The sequence below is a fragment of the Antechinus flavipes genome, chromosome 2 (assembly GCF_016432865.1).
Source record: "Antechinus flavipes isolate AdamAnt ecotype Samford, QLD, Australia chromosome 2, AdamAnt_v2, whole genome shotgun sequence".
NCBI lineage: Eukaryota > Metazoa > Chordata > Mammalia > Dasyuromorphia > Dasyuridae > Antechinus > Antechinus flavipes.
This window is the reverse complement of record NC_067399.1, coordinates 463,368,641-463,385,652: the sequence shown is the minus strand read 5'-3', so window position 1 is coordinate 463,385,652 and position 17,012 is coordinate 463,368,641. Positions and strand designations below refer to the sequence as shown.

General features: G+C 39.5%; 1 protein-coding gene across 5 annotated transcripts in view; it reads right to left on the bottom strand.

Moving 5' to 3' along the window:
• The window catches only part of DAB2IP (DAB2 interacting protein), a 323,519-nt gene that overhangs the window by 217,701 nt on the left and 88,806 nt on the right, over positions 1-17,012 (bottom strand). The window contains exon 1 of one of the 5 annotated variants that reach the window (XM_051979563.1): positions 5,423-5,771. The exons of 2 other annotated variants lie outside the window; for them this stretch is intronic. In XM_051979563.1, coding sequence (XP_051835523.1) covers positions 5,423-5,543 — 121 coding nt within the window. In that variant the 5' untranslated portion in view covers positions 5,544-5,771. Of the gene's footprint in view, positions 1-5,422; positions 5,772-17,012 lie in introns of those variants that run through there. 2 more of the 5 variants (XM_051979561.1, XM_051979559.1) reach the window with 2 other exon arrangements.

The following is a 17,012-nucleotide window of genomic DNA, read 5'->3' as shown; positions in this document are numbered from 1 at the left end:
ATCATTTGGTAGAATAGCAATCTGAATCTAGGAAAGATAAAGAGTTTTATCCAACCTTACATAACTAACAAGCAGTGATCTCTATTCCCACCTCTATGAAATTCAAGGTTTGAACATGATCTCTAAAGTTCCTAACAGCTCTGACAAACCCAAGGCCATGAAAAGTCAATTAATAATGGAGCCATAATTTGGACCCAGGTCTCCTTCCCCCAAATCCAATGCTCTTTCCCCTACAGCCTGCTGCTCCGCTAATGCCTGAATGCCTCCCCATGCAAGTACAATGCAACTGTAGTAAGATCCCCAGGTGTTGGCTTTTTGCCCAATTCCTGGAATCAGTGGAGACAAAGGCAGCAAGGGACCCTTGGCACCAAAGATCTGAAAAAACAAACAACAACCACGGGAAAAAAAATCCTGTGGAATAGAACAACCTTCCCAGAGAAAAACGACAATATTCCTGGATAGATTTGTCACTGTGTGAAACAGCGGTCCAGATTCAAATTTAAACACCAGGCAAATCTTGAAGGGACAGGTTTCTGTTTGGCAGGATGTGAGTCAAAACAGGCCAGAAGGGGGAAGGTGGGCCACTGAAGCAGGAACTGAGAGTGTTGAGACTGGGTCTGTTCCTTGGCAGGTTCTGTAAAGACTGCTCGGATATACCTCCTCCCTTCCTTGATTTCAGACAAACTGGCCTAGTCATTGTTCCCAGAACACATCAGACACATTCCCATCTCCATGTCTTTTCTTAAACCATTTCCCTTGTCTGAAATGCCTTCCTCCTTCTAAGTGTTACTTTTCATTCAATGATAATAACAATAATTATCTTTTATATAGTACTTTGCAAAGAGCTCTACATATATTATCTCATTTGATGCTCAGAACAATCTTATTGAGAATAGGTGCTATTATTATCCTCCCCTTACAGATAAGGAAACTAAGGAAGGGAGAAATTAAGCAACTTGCCAAATAACAGAAAGCAAGTAAGTGTGACAAAGTATTTGAACTCAGATATTCCTGACTTTTCATCTAGCATTCTACCCCTATGCCATCTAGCTGGTTAGCCAAGATTTAGCTCAGACCTACCCTGCTCCTCCATTAAGTCCTTGCCGACTGTCCCTCACACAATGCTCTACTTCCCCCTTAGGAGTACCAAAGCATTTAATGGATGTGCCACTCACTAGGCTTCCTTCACACTATCTCACACTGTGTTTATTAGTTCTTGTCTTTGTGTGTATATGTCCTGTCCCCTCAAGCAATCCGTGAGCACTGGTGGTCTGAGAACAAGCCTGTATATCAGCCTCCCTGAAAATCATGAATGCTCAATAAACTACATAAACTACAATAGAAAATGATGGAACTGATGAGTTTCTACTTAACCCATCCAAGGGGACAGGACCCCATTTACCCATTGGCTGGTGTTACCATTTTATCCTGTACACTGTTCTAACTTCTGATTCTGATACTTTGAGGTTCTTTCTCTCCCCCTTTCCTCACTCCTTTCTGTCCTATTCTGCCTGGTTTGAAAGATCACATTTTTCTTATGATGAGCTCAATCCCTGTTAAAGAGGCTGAGGACTGAAGTTTCAACTCAGAAACAAGACCTTAGGGAAATAAGAGGAAATAAGAAAGCTCAGAGACCCTGCATTGATCACAGGAAAAGCCATCATCTTTCTGAAAAGAAACTACAACACTTTATTTTTAAAGATACATCCCAGCAAGGCTTTAATCAACTAATTTCAGCCACAGGATAGGGAAGAGCATCTCAGAAATCACTGGCCACTTTTCCTTTCCTTCTACTTCTAAGATACAGCGTTCTACCCAATCTTTTTATGTTTATGTTATAGAGCAAAATCTTGGGCCCAGAAAAAGAAAATGACTTGGACAAAAAGATCATACTGTCAGTGTCAAAACTGGGGCTCACAGAGATGACACTAAAATCACTGATTAGCCATTAGATGAAAATATGATAGCTACTACAGACTCAGTCTCTCTCTTTTCCCTCACACCATCTTCTTGGCACTCCCCTGCTTTTCTGCACACCATTTTCAGTAACTACATTTAGCTTGCAAGGCACAACTTTCCACATACTCCTCATCCCTACCTTGATTCATCATCCCATCTTCACCAATTACAGCTAAACTGGAACATGGGGACCGGCAGAGATAACTAGACATAAAAACAGGCTCTGAGAGAAGGCATCAGCCGGCAGGAAAGGAAGGAGTAGGGCTTTTCAATCTGTGATCTGTTGCCCTGGTATAAGCTAGTTGGATCCCTATTCCTAGGCATTTTTGTTTTTGATAGCAGCTAGCATTTCCATAATGTTTTAATAATTACAAAAACATCTTCCTCACAGGTTTAACTATCCCCATTTGACAAGTGAGGAAATCAAGATTTCATAGAATTTAAGTATATTAGAAATCTGATGATATTTGAGCTAAATGGGACCTTTAAGAACATCTAGAAGGGAAGAATTCATGAACAAACATGAGATAGAGAACATTATGAGACATAAAATGGATAATTTTGATTACATTATATTTAAAACTTTTTATATGAACAAAAGCAAAGTGATCAAGATTAAAAGAAAAGCAGAAAGCCGGGAAACAATTTTTACTGCAAGGATCTCTGATAAAGTTTTCATTTTTCAATTATCTGAAGAACTGTGTCAAATTTATAAGAATATAAGTCATTCCCCAATTGATAAATAGTCAAAGGATATGAATAAGCAGTTTTCAGATAAAAAAAATCAGTTATCTTTAGTCATATTATTTTTAAATGCTCTAAATCACTATTGATTAGAGAAATGCACATTAAAACTATTCTGAGGTGCCATTTCACATTAATCAGGCTGACTAATATGAAAGAAAAGGAAAATGATGAATGTTGGAAGGGGGAAATTGGGACACTAATGCACTATTGGTGGAGCTGTGAACTGATCCAACCACTCTGGAGAGCAATTTGGAACTACGCCCAAAAGGTAATCAAACTGTGCATATCCTTTGATCTAGCAATACTACTACTAGGTCGATATTCCAGAGATATTTTTTAAAGGGGATTGGGTTGAGGAAAGATGACAAAAACTCTTGAGTTAAGAGTTTGATTTCCTTACTCACAAGAGCTAGCAAAGTCTTTTCTTGAGGAAGAGGAAGAGTATATCTCTAGATCTTCCATGGACTCCTTACCCAAAAATATTTTTCCACCACATTTGCCAAAGAGTTATCAGTCCTCTGATTTGATCTAAAATTCAAGAATACATAGAATATATTGGAATTGGATATTAGAACAAAGAATGTCAGGTTCTAACAACAGTTCCCATGTACATGCCACACAATAGGTATGTAAAACATTTTAATCACAACAACTTAATGAGGAAAGTGATGCAGGAATGATCATTCCCCGCGGAGCCATAAAGAAACTATAGCTCCAAGGACATGAATATCTTGATAAGGATCACCAAGATAGTAATATCAGGCCAGGTCTTCTAACTCCAAGACTTTACTGCACCCTGCTGCCTCTATAACATGTAACAAAACAGAATGTTAGTACAAGAATGAACTCTAGAAATTATCTAAGACAACCTAAAAGGGGAAGAAATTTGCCTGGGATTACCTAGTTAATCATAGCCAAGGCAACACCAGAACCCTAGGCTAGCACTCTTTTCACAGTGCCCATTGTTATTCCCAGAGGTAATCCTAAAGCACAAACAATTTGAACCTTGTTCCCCATTCCTGCACCTCCTCCCCACCCCTCCACCCCCGCCTAAAAACACACACAACCTTTCTTCTAAGTTGGTCTCTCAGGGCCTCCTAGGTTATCTCCCTCCTCACTTAAGCCCCAGGAAAAGGAGGCCCAACAACTCCTCCCCCCCTAGATAAATGTCTGAATCACACATGTTTTGAAAATGAGGATCTTGTTACTGGAAAAAAGAAAGCTTGGTTCCCCCTCCTTTTCCCACTCCATCACCAGCTGTCCTCTAGTGTGAGAAAAAGTTTTATCTTTTTAAGGATATATAATGACCAGAAAGAAAAGGTTCCCAAACTCTCAATCTTAGCTCTGACCCAAGATTGGGGTGGGAGGAGGTGGGGAGAGGGGGGGAATCAAATAGGGAAACCTTACAGTCATTAATCTATCTAAACCTCCATAAACCTTCTCCCCAAGGAGAGAGAGGACAGGGATGATTTGATACCTCTCTCCAGCAGGTATAGAAATCAATCTCTCTCTCTATTTCTCTCTCTCTTTCATGCTCATGTACAGACATACAGACATACACATACACACACACACACACACACACACACACACACCCACCATGGTCATAGAAATTAGGACTGAATAGAGAATGTTAGAAAAGAGGATATTAGAACTAGAAATGACATTTGAATCCAATTTTTTTCATTCCTCAGATAAGAAACAGAAATCAAATAATATTGTCAGGGTTCTTAAAATGTGAATGGCAGAATCGCACTTCTATTCCTAGAGCAGCACTCTCTTTAGTTCACCTGCAGGTGGGATGTCACTAACAAGTATGTCTCTCTCTCTAAGGAAAGGAGTCATCCAGATTTTTTCCCTTGGTTACTCACTCCATGATACTGAGAGGTAAAGGGTGATGGGAGCAAAAAAAAAGGAAAAAAAAGTAATCAAACTAATAGCAGTAGGTGTTGAGAGAGGAACAGCAAGATGACTCATCCTAAGCTAGCTATCAACCTTTCTGCCTCCTTTTGTGTTTATACCACAGATTACTAAACTTAAGCCAAAAAGTGTTTAGCAATTGGCCTCAAAGGTCACTAAGTAACAAGAATTCCAGAAGCTGGGGTCCCTTCTAGCCCACTCTCTGCATCAGTCATAACATCAAGGAATCCTAGAATTACAGAACTTTAGAGGTAGAAGAGATAATGCTTTATCAATTAATTTAACAGATAAGTAAAGTGAAACTCAGAGTGGTTAGGTGATTTTTGCAAGTTCGATGAGTTGATTGCAGGTGTAATGTGTGCACAGTAAAAAGAACACTGAATTTGAAGTCAAAGCTAATTTTAAAATCCAACCTAGTTATTTATTGTAATATGCCTTTAGACAAGTAAGTCCCTTCAACTCTTCTTTCCTCACAAAAGGAAGGTGTGTAAGTGAAAATAATCTCAGCTCTCTTCTAATTTTTGGATTTGAACCCAGGTCTCCTGACTTCCAGCCCAATCTTCTTCCCACAGTAACGTGCGGCATTCTCCTCTCCCCTCCCCTCCCAATCCTCAGAAACAGAGACCCATTGTGTTAGTCTCTATTTTGAAGCAGCTGTTGATCAGATTTTGAGAATCAAGAGGGGGTCATTACAGGCAAAATGAAGATTGAGCCTTCCCCAAGAAGGAGGGTATACTGAGGAGGGAAGGAGGTTGCAGGATCGAGATGGCAAAGAGCCAAGCTCCAGTTCTATTACCCCGGCTAGCTGGCCTGTTTCGGCTCCTCGACCGACTCCTCTGTCTCTGCAGACGCGATCGCCTCAGCAGCCGGTAATAGTAGGACGGTCTCCCAGCACTTTTCCTGCCGCCGGCCGACATACTGCTCCCCCTCCTAGAGAGCCCCTAGCTGCCGGCCCTGCTCCACAGCTGCCCCCCAGGGGGGTGGGAGAACCCAGGCCAGCTCTTCAAGGGCCAGGGGCCAGAGGATGAGGAGGACAGAACCCTGAGCCCTAGGCACACGTCCAAGTCAGGCATCGAGGACAATCTGAGAACCACAGAGAGGTCTTGCTCTAATCTCAGCCTCTGTGGGGTAGAGCTCCGGGACCCCCTGCTTGCTCAACTTAACTGCCCTGTAAAACTGTGGAAACAAATTCTTCCTCCAACGATAAGCCTGTTGGAGTTGGAAAGGGGAAGGCAGAATTGGCATTGGCTCCCAGTTGAATGAGAAGGGGTTGACGATTGAGGAGGGGGGAGTAGGTAGCCGGAAAGTCAGTTTGGAAGAAATCCCGGACTGGATTATTGTGTTGGTTGAAACAATGAGTTTGGCCAAATGGGACTCCTTTTGGAGTGATGCCCACAAGGGGAGGGAGAAGAGAGTTTTATGCCAGGTTGATGCTTGTTATGTCATGAGAGGGTCACTGCAGAACAGTTACTGAACTTACTCTTCTCATCCTCCCTCCCCAAGAAAGGTCCCTACCAACTCCAAAATCCGGGTATTCTGAGATTCTAGAAACATATGAATGGTACTCAAAGAAGCATGATCTGTTTAAAAAAAAAAAAAAAAAAGACTTGTGCATTTGGGCTCAGATGGTCTAAGTTTTAACACTTGGTTTTTCTTACTAGCTCTGTAATTTTGAATAAATCATTGCTTCTCCTGATCAGTTTCTTCACTTATAAAAAGAAGGAAGTAGGAATAGCTGCTGTCTAGGGTCACTTTCAGCTTTAGATCTCTAAGCCTTCCATCTAAATCTAAATCTAGATCTAAAGTGGTCTTCCACTGAATAGCCCCCAGATCCACCTGTTTAAAAGTTCTCTCAGCCCATCTGATATCCTGTAGCCTAATGCTAAGAAGAAGGCAGGATGGTGAGAGTAATTGATTCTGGAAGGTCTGTCCCCATTTTAAGTCCTATTTCAGCAGGGGTTCTTAACCTGGGTCAGTAAATTTAAAAGAAAAAATAGCTATGTTTCAATATAATTGTCTTTCTTTGTAATTCTATACATGTTTTATGCATTTTAAAAATATTATTCTGAAATGATATCCTTAGATTTCCCCAGACTGACAGAAGGGCTCATGAAATGCAAAATAGATTTTAAAATGACTATTCTAGAGGAAAAGAGAACAGAATTGGCACACATGTGTGCATACATATATACATGCACACATACATGTGCATGCACACACAAACTTTCTGAGTAGGAAAAATACTAGATTTGGAATCTGAGATTTAAGTTCAAGTTTTAACTCCACTGCTTACTATGTGACTTTGGGCAAGTCACTCCCCCACTCCACAGGCTGTGAAGTGAAAGGGCTGTACTAAATGATCTTGAAGGTTTCTTCAACTCTAAACCCTGTGAAACTCTATATGCATGCATGCATACAGGCAGGCCTGAGGCTCTGAGGGAACCATGAAATGGGAAAACTTTCATTAGAACTTGAATGCACAAAGTGTCAGACAACACTACTCTCATCATCGAAGGACCTTTCTGTCCTACCTATTCAGAATGAATAATGGCACACTGCACAGGCTGGTAAGTTGATCCAGAAATAAGGAAGCAAATATCCAGGGAATGTAGGAAAAAGAGAATGAGGGTCACAGACAAGTTAGATGGAGCTAGTTTTTCCCAGCTTGGGATTTAGAGCATTCTCGACTTGTCTTAACTACCTTTCAGAGTGATGTATGGTAGACTAGGCATTGCTACACATAATACACACAGTTTGGTGAAATAATCTAAGAGCCAGAGGGGACCTTGAGACAGAGAATGTTAGAGGACATGAGGAATTCTAGAATAGAAAACACTAGAACTATATACTATCAGGGATATAAGAACCCTTGTAGAAATTATCTAGTCCAATGGCTTCACTGTACAAAGGAAGAAACTGAGATTCAGAGTGGTGGTAAATTCCTCATATATCAACACTTGTACCAGGGGAATGAAAGGGGGTAAGCACTTTTAGGCACATTTATTAGCATTTGTATGCTAGCACTTTACAAATATCATTTCATTTGATCCTCCTACCACCTAATAGGTGCTGTTATCATTCCCTCTTTACAGATGAGGAAACTGAAACAGAGATTAAAGTGACCATCCCAATGGCACACAGCTAATGAATAGCTGAAGCTGGATTTAAAATTGGGTCATCCAGACTTCAGGCCCACTGCTCTATCCCCTCTGCCATCTAGTTGCCTTTACCTACCACTTGGTAGGTAATAATTAGAGGGGAAAGATTTTGTAAACCTTAAAGCACAACAGCAATATGTTTCTTTTATCACTCCTATCCAAGGTCATACCGATAGCCAATGACAAAGCTTAGATTCAAACACAGTTCTTCAGATCACTCTTTCAATTAGACATCAGTGGAGGAATAGTGGGATTATAGCTCAATTCCATGGCAGAGCTGATTGCAGAGCAAATTACAAGAACAAAATCCTGTTGGCCTTTTTGAGAAATAAGAGGGTAAGAAGCTAGACTTCCAACAGATCCTCCAACAGTCCCAATGGTTCAGGAAAGGGCACCTGCTTGAGGAAAATATGAGATATATAAAGAAGTATATTGTTTCCACTTCAGGTAGAGCTAGACTAAACTGTTTGTAAAACCAGGACCGATTTGAGAAAGTTACAGAGAGGTACAATAGGACAAAAAACTTAACAAGGAAAGTTTTCTGGACACAGAATGGGTTGCTTTACAGGTAATAAGCTAACCATCAGTAAAAGTTTTCAAGCACAAGTTAGATGTCACCTGTCAGGCACACTATAGAGAAGATTCATGCTTAAGTTAAAGAACTAGATTAGATCAGTGATGTAAAATTCAAATAGAAATGGGAGAAACAGGGCAACTAAACTATATATGACAATCCCTGCAGGCTGCAAATTAATTTTAAAAAACCATATGCTAACATGATCCATGTTTCATTGTACTTTTGCCTATTTTTAAAAAAATATATTTTCTAATTACATTTTAATCTAGTTCTGATACTAGGGACACTTGTGAACTAGAGACCTCTGAGGTCTCTTTTAACATCAAAACTTCTTGATGGCAGGATGGTTTTGGTGTTGTATTTTCAGCACCCTCACAGCTTTTAGCCTATTGGAGGCACTTGGCAAATGCTTTCTGGACTGAGTCTAAGATTCTTATGATTATTCCAACAGTCAATAAAAAAAAAAAATAGCAACAAGGGACAAAATAGGGGAGTATCCTTAGAAGGATCCAAAGCAGAATAATTTATAGCCCTTTCATGCCTATATAATTTACATTGTTTGGGAAAAAACTTCTACCTATCCTCAAATTTCTGACATTATTATTGTTTTCATTCCAATATAATGTCCTGAAGTTAATAAGTAGAATAAATGAAACTTGAACTCAGTTCTCCTAATTCAATCTTGATCTTATTTCCACTGCATTTTTCTGATTAACGGAAAGATTCCTTCTCTATCATCTTCAGTAGCCAAGCAACCTTTCAATTATGCCCTTTGTTCCTTTGAAAAGCTAGTGAAATCCATGCCTTTTATTCCATTCCCATGGTTGCTGTTGCCCTCCCTTTACTCCTGCTCTATTACAGTATTCTCTTGCTGCCCTCATAACTCCAGGATCTACCCACTCCAATCCATCCTTGAAAAGATGGCAGGATATTATTCTGAAAGTAGTGTTTTCATATTATTCCTGAATAGAAGGAGTGACACATTATTTCTAGAGCACTTTAAGATTTAAAAACTATTATTCACTACAATCCTATGAAGGAAGCAATACAATTATTATTGTTTTTCTGTCATTTCAGTCATGTCCAATTCTCCATGACTCCATTTGGGATTTTCTTGGCAAAGATACTAGAATGGCTGGCCATTTCCTTTTACAGATTACTTTTCAGATGAGGAAACTGAGGCAAACAAGATGAGGGCCCCCTAGCAGCCCTCAGGTATTATGATTCCCATTTTAAAGATGAAGAAATTGAAGCTCCAAGAGGCTTCATGCTAACTAGGCTCACAAACTCAATAAGTAGCAGAGAAAGGACTTAACCTTGTCCATTATAAGATTCTTATCTGTCATGAAACTTCCATGATACCTCATTGCCTGACAAAATCCAAATTCCTTAACCCTCCACAACTTGGCTCTTTCCAATCTTGTTATCCTCTATTCCCTTTTACACAATGTCTGTATTAGCCAAACTATCCAACATATGCCATGCTCCTTCTCATCAAATCTTTTTGCTATTCCCCAAAGTCACAGGGAATGATTTCCTCTACTTCTCACCTGTGGTGCTCACTGGACATTCAGCATACTCTCTAGATAAATATGGCTATTTGGGTGACATATAATATCATTTTCTCCAAATAATCTCTGATCTCCTTTGGAGCAAAGATCCTCATTTTGTATTTCTCTAACTCCCACTATGCCCAGCTCAGAAGAATCAAAAGAATGTGGAATGGAAAAGACTCTAGATTTTCTAGTCTATACTCTTCATTTTTATAGATGAGGAAAAGTAAAGGTGAAAGCTGAAGATCTCATAGCTAATAAATTACCAACTTAGAATTCAAAACTAGGTGTCCAGACCATCACATCACCTGCCTTCTTTTAAAATTACTGTTAATGTTTACTGAATTGGATGGGGGGGAAAATTTCTCTTGCCACATAAGAACTTCATCTTGGTCTCTGAGTAACATGGGAGTAGGGTTTCCTTGGGAGATTACACTGGATCCTGACAGTAAGAGCTCATAAAATGATTGATCTTCAGTCAGGCCAGGTATGAGAATACTCCAGATCCCAGATGTGAAGGCAATATTCCAGGCCAGGTTTTACAATCTCTTCTGCCTGTCAGTGAGAAGGGAAGCAGGACATGACAAGGTCAGGTCAGGCTGGGAAGATCACAGCTGGATGGCAGAAGGCTTTCCCTATATCCTAATTCTTCCACATACTTATTCCTTTCCCCACTTCCCAGGTAGAGTGGAAAAAGTTTCTGGCTCCTAGAATCCCCAAACAAAAAATAATCACACATTTAGAAGTGGAATAGAGCTAAGAGCTTGTATAGTTCAACTTCCTCATTTCATGAATGAAGAAACTGTTGAGAACCTAATGGGGAACACTGAGACCCAACTGGGGAACCGGCTTGAAATCCATCTGAAGTAATTCACAAGAAGTTGGGCTTCTTCCCTCCATCTCATCAGGCAATAAGACAAAAAGAGCATTGAAAAGAGCCAAAAGCATCCTCTCTACTCATCCAAAAAGAATTGCATACTGACCATTTTGATCCTTGGGGTTTTAGATTGTCTTCTTGAAAACTCATCACTCCTTTTCTTTCAGGAGGGGTCATAAGTTCATAAGATATAAGACTACAAGGGACCTCATAGTTCATCTAGTTCAGTTGCTTATTTAACAGATGAGGAAACAGGCCCAGAGAGATTATATGACTTGCCCTAAGTTAATATTAGCTAAGAATCAGCCAATCCAGGATTCAGAAATCTTTCTATTAAGCACTATAAAAAACTTTAGGTCTCATCAAGCCCAATACTCCCATTTTACACGAGAGGAAACTGGGATCAGGAGAAATAGAGTGACTTGGTTATGATAACTCAGATAATAAAATACAATTCCAACCTGAATCACTTAATAACATATTCAACAATCTTTCTACCATGTCACTCAGCCTTCTTTGAGGAAAAAGAAAACATACACAAATTTGCTCTGACTTCCCAGTTGTGTGTCTAAGGACTGGACCAGCCAGTTGCTCTGGATCTATCAGAAACAATCTGCATGCCCTCAAAACCTAATTATTCACATGTGAATTATCCACCAGTTTCATCTCCTCTTCTCCCAGACAAGAAGAATACCCAGAAAGAAGCAGGGAGAAGAATCCTGAAACCCCAGAGCAAAGGGTAGTTGGGAAGAAGAGAAATGACTCAGAATCATTTTTCCTGAGAAGGGAAAACAATTCTAGTGGAATTCTCCTGTTCTCCCTGAGGAGGCTGGGTTTGGGACAAGGAAAGCCCTAATACCAAATAATAAAGTGACAGGGGCACTATCAATGAGAGCCCCCTTCTAGGAGAGGAGTGGCAATTCTCTGAAAAGATACAAGATTTCCCTCTTCTCCTGCCTGAAGAATCAGAAAAGCAAACATCTGGCAATAATTCAGTAAAAGGAACCAATCCTTCTTCCCCACCCCATCCCCCTCTCTCAATTCTGCTCACTGGCTCCCCAAGTCCCAGCTCTCTTAAGTCCCAATAAATTCAGTTTTCACACAACACGGACCATACAGATAGCAAGGATTTTAGGAATCATTTGACAAAGAAGGAAACTGAGGTCGAAAGACTTGAGTGACTTGCCCCAAACTACATAGCACCTTATTCAAAAGAGCCAAAGACTATGGGCCTGCCCAATGTAATAGTCGGAAAAGCTTGATCACAAGGTTGCTGGTGCTGTGGGCAAGCCCCAAGGCAGGGAGATGAGAGGAAAACAACTATACAGATCCTCTGTGCCCGTCTAAACAAAAGAGGCCAAGGCAGACCAACAGGGAGGTTCAGGTTACTATTGGGGGCCCAGAGAGACAGCGAGTCTGGGTCTGCAAGGCACACTGAACAGTTTCCTGAATATTGGAATGAGGAAGGGCCCTGGCTCAGACCCCTGCTGCCCCAGGACATTGGTGGGGGATGGGGAGGAGGATAGGTAACAGGGAATGTAAAGGATAGGGGAGTCTAAGCCAGCACTATTCTTGACTCCAAACTACCAAAATAACATTACCTTTCATTTCCCAATAGAAAACTTCTGGCAGCACTTCTTCCTTAATACCTTCTTACTTCAAAGATGTGATTTCATTGGCTACTCCTTCCACTAAGGCATACCCTCTCTACTTTAAGTAAGGTATCTCCATGAGTTTCTATAACAAAAAATAATTCTTCCTACTGTGGCCAAGCAAATGATGGAGCTCTTTCCACAAACTTTGTTAGAGTAGTGCTGGGACAATAAGAACCTACAGTTCCCTGCTAGGCCCAGGTGAAAACAGACCTGCCAGAGCCTGCTGCAATCACAGAACCTATAATCACATTCATACCACAAGGAAGCATGAGAAGAAGACTTCCTTGGAATAATTTAACATCACTTCAATTCCACAAACATTTCCTAAGCATCAATTATGTACAGGTCTATACTAACCAAGAGGAATATAACCCAGTTTTCTGCCCCTTGTAACTTTTCATGAAAAAAGGGAGGGAGGCAACTTAGTGTGGCAGAAACAGCACTGGATTTGGAATGCTATTTATATTCAGATCCTGGCTCTGATACTTCAGTTCAATATAGTTCAACAAGCACCGAGAGTCTACTATGTGCCAGGCACTGTGCTAAGTAGGGAGGATTCAAAAACAAACAGCCTCTCCCTTTAAGGAATTTATATTCCATTCAGAGAATAGTGATGATAAAGGATGATGATTGATGATGATAGCTAGCATTAATATAGTACTTTAAAGTTTGCCAATCCCTTACACCTGTTAGCTCATTCAGTCTTCACAACAGCCCTGAAAGATTGGTGCTGTTATTACTCCATTTTACAGATGAGGAAAATGAAACTCACATAAGATATGTGATTTACCCAGGAGTAGGAGGAAGGGATTAAGTGGCATTTTATTTGATCCCCACAATGACCCTTTGAGATAAGTAGTAGTATTATTCCTAGAAGAGAAACTAAGGAAGATTGAAGTTAAGTCTCTTATTTAGGGTCATATAAATAGGATCTGTGAACCTATTTGAACTCAGGTCTTTCTGGCTTGAAATCCAGTATGCTAAACTGCATATGGATCACTTAGCAACCTCCTAACACATATGCAGATAAGTATGAGTCATATATAAAATAAATACTAAGATGGTTTTCATTTTTAGAGGAGAATGTACTGTGAATGAAAATAATCAGGTATTATAGATTTGATAATCTAAATCAAATAGATATCAATATCTATATCAAATGATAGATTTAAGAGATGTTATATAGATGGAACTGATCAAGATTTGACAAATGATTGGATACAGGAAATAAATGAGAGTGAAGAAAAAAGGCTGATTCTTACATTGCAAAGTTGGGTGACTAGAATGGGGGAGACCTTGACAGAAATAGTAATGTCAAGAACCAGGACTCAAATCTAGGTGCTTATACCTCAAGAAGAATGGTCTTCCCACCACATCACAGATGTGAAGGAATAATAATCTGATATTCTTCTGCCCTTCATTATCAAATTAGATAATATTTGTAAAGTACCTGGTATAATACCCTGAACTTAGTAGGCATATAATAAATGCTTATTCCCTTCCTCTCACTAACCAAAAGGATTTAAAGCTCTAGTGCCTCCAACTTTGTGCTACTAAATGTAGTCTTAGAAGAAAAATTGCTGTTTTGAAAACCAGATGTTAGTTGATCTTATCCAAGAAAAGATGTTTTCTAGGCATAGAAAAGGGGAAGAGAAAGCCATGAATAAGAGTAAAACATTAGTGGATAAAATGCTAGGGGCAGGTAAACAGAGGGGTGTGTGTGTGCGCACGCATGTGCACACATATGTTATGTGTATATATTATAACAGAAGAACATAGAAAAAGGAAAAAAAGAACTCTGAACATAATCTTCACCAGTTTCCTAATTTCACATAATCGTAGAGTTGGGAAGAACTTTAAAGGTTATCAAGTCTACTCTAATAAATTTATCTTTTCTGCAATGTTCTTCAGCAAGTGATCATCCAAATCTTTCTTGAATACCTCCAATAAAAAGGAAACTTATCAATGAGACAGGCTGTTTCACTGATGGACATTTACTAGTGGTGGCATTTTCTTATTTAATTGAAATCTACTTTCTGGTCAGTTCCTCCATCTCAGCCTTAGCTCCCATATACAGCTAAGGGCTGGACCAAATCATATTGTCACAGTTGAAGAATTAGTTAGAACTGATCTCCATGGCAAGAGCCCAGCACTGGGCATGCTGCCCAAGGATGGCCAAGATAGTAGATACCAAACCTGTTTAAACGATTTTGGAAGAAATATTAGAGGAGATACCACCTTTCCCAGTAATAAGGGACTAGCCAACCTCAGTAATCAGGCTTGGAGAAGTGCTTAAAACAAATGATCTCATAAAAAGATTGTTCCTTCCTTGGAAATAAGGAAGGAGACAAAAGAAATTAATTAGGACTTTAAAGTAACAGCATCATAGTCTCTTTCTTTACCCCCTTCAGTCCAACTTACCTTCCTCTTTTGGTACTTACTTCCTTTTCTCCCATTTTCTCCCATATCCAATAAAGAAGGAATTAAATCCCACCACCTATTCAGTCTGGTTGTATCTAATTAAGTAGCTAATTCATTCCACAGAATTACAAATCACTTGTGAATTTATTGGGATACCTGAGGCAGTCCCTTATATCCAACATTTGTCCTTGCTGGCCCTTGTACACAATACCACCACATCTCCCAACTCTGGACATTCTATTTCCCATGCCTAGAATTTTCTCTCTTTTCACTTCTACCATGCCTTTTCATGGCATTCTTCAAGTTCTGGCTAAATTCTACCTTCTACAAGAAAAATTTTCTGATCCCCCCTGTAATGCTACTTTCTTTCCTCTCTTGAATATCCTCAGTTTATCTTGCATATATTTTGTTTGTAAACTGCTGTTTTAACCTTATCTTCTTCATTAAACTGTAAAGTTCTTGAAAGAAAGATTATTTTTCATCTTTCTAGATAACATCAGCTTCTTGGAACAGTGCCTGACACATAGTAGGCAGTTAAGTAATACTTACTGACTTAGTGACAGTACAATGCATTGCAAAAAACAGAAGTTAATACTACCTCTATTGCTATTTTGTGTCCTAGGACCTCTTTAGGTTACAAGCCTCTAAATGGCAGAGGTGTTCAATAACTAAGATGCCTCTTCCAACTATGAAATCTATGATTATATATGTTCCTTGCATTCTCTCTAGCAACCCAAGGCAGCATACAGGCAAGCTAGTGGACTTGGCCAGGACTATCCCCTAAGGTCTTAGCACCTGTTTCTATACTTCTCCCTCTGCTCCCACTATCAAGGGACAGCTTCCATCTGCATGTCCCAGCCAACATACTGGAGCCTGACCTCAAAACTGCTGGCTCTTTCTTTGCTTCTTTCTCCAGTATCAACAAGTAAGGAGTTTTCAATCCAAAATGCCCATCTTCCCTCTTAGCCTTCATTATCCAGCTTCCAAAAGCGGGGCACTGCATATAGTTCAATTACAAAGCTTAGTTGTACATCCCCAATTCCCTCTTTTTCCAGGCTTCTTCCTTGAACCACTCCTCCCCCATCATCATTTTTTTAAAAATAATCTTGAGGCCAAATGTAGTCATCTGTGAACAATTATGGGCTGGCACCAGTCAGGCTATGTAGAGAAAGGAAACGCTTGTTTCTTGCTGAAATGCACTACTTTATACACTGTGGAGATAGGGAAGGACTCCTCAAGGACTCTGACACATCTTCCTAATGCCAGCTAGATTTAGACCTAGCTTTAAAAAGTTCTTTACCTGGCCAGATCTTATTACTTGCGTAATCTAAAAAACAAGGAGTTTGGACTTGACCACTAAGATTTCTTGCCATTTTAATATCCTATATTCTAAAGTTCTTTCTAGTTCTTAGTTTTTTATATCTGGCAAGTTTCTTGAGTTCTATGATAGATCAATCAACAAATATCTACCATGCACCTGTGTTAGCCAAGCTTGTGCTAAGCCTTAGGAAAAGATAATGAAAGAAACATGAAATAATAGTGCAGGTCTAAGAGAATTTACAAAGTATTTGGGGAGAAAAAGATACACAGGTAGATGTTTGTGAAATGAATCTGCAGTGGGAAGCATAGACAGTATTGATAGCAAAAAACCAGAAACAAAGTGACTATCCATCAACCAAGGAATGTCTGGACAAATCATGACACGTGTATGTAATGCTATTTTATTGTACTGTATAAAATGATGAATATGAAGAATTCAGAGAAAGGAGGGAAGACTTGTGTAAAGGGATACAAAGTGAAGTAAACAGAAACAGAAAAATATACATAAACACTCCAAGGAACATAAATGGGGGGGAAAAACTATCAAATGAAATTAAACACTGTAACTAAAATGACTAATCACAGCCCCAGGGAAGAGATAGGGAAATACTCTTTTCCCTTTTTCTAGAAGTGAGGAACTATGGGTGTTAACTATGTTAAACAAACTGAGACAGTTGCTAAAACAATTGGTTTTGCTTAACCTATTTTCTTTGTTATAAGGGATAACTTGGGTATATTTGAAAATGAATGGGTTGTAAGGACAAAAGGCATCAATAAAATTTTCGTTTTAAAAAAAGACAGTATTTTGCATGAAACATAGGAGAG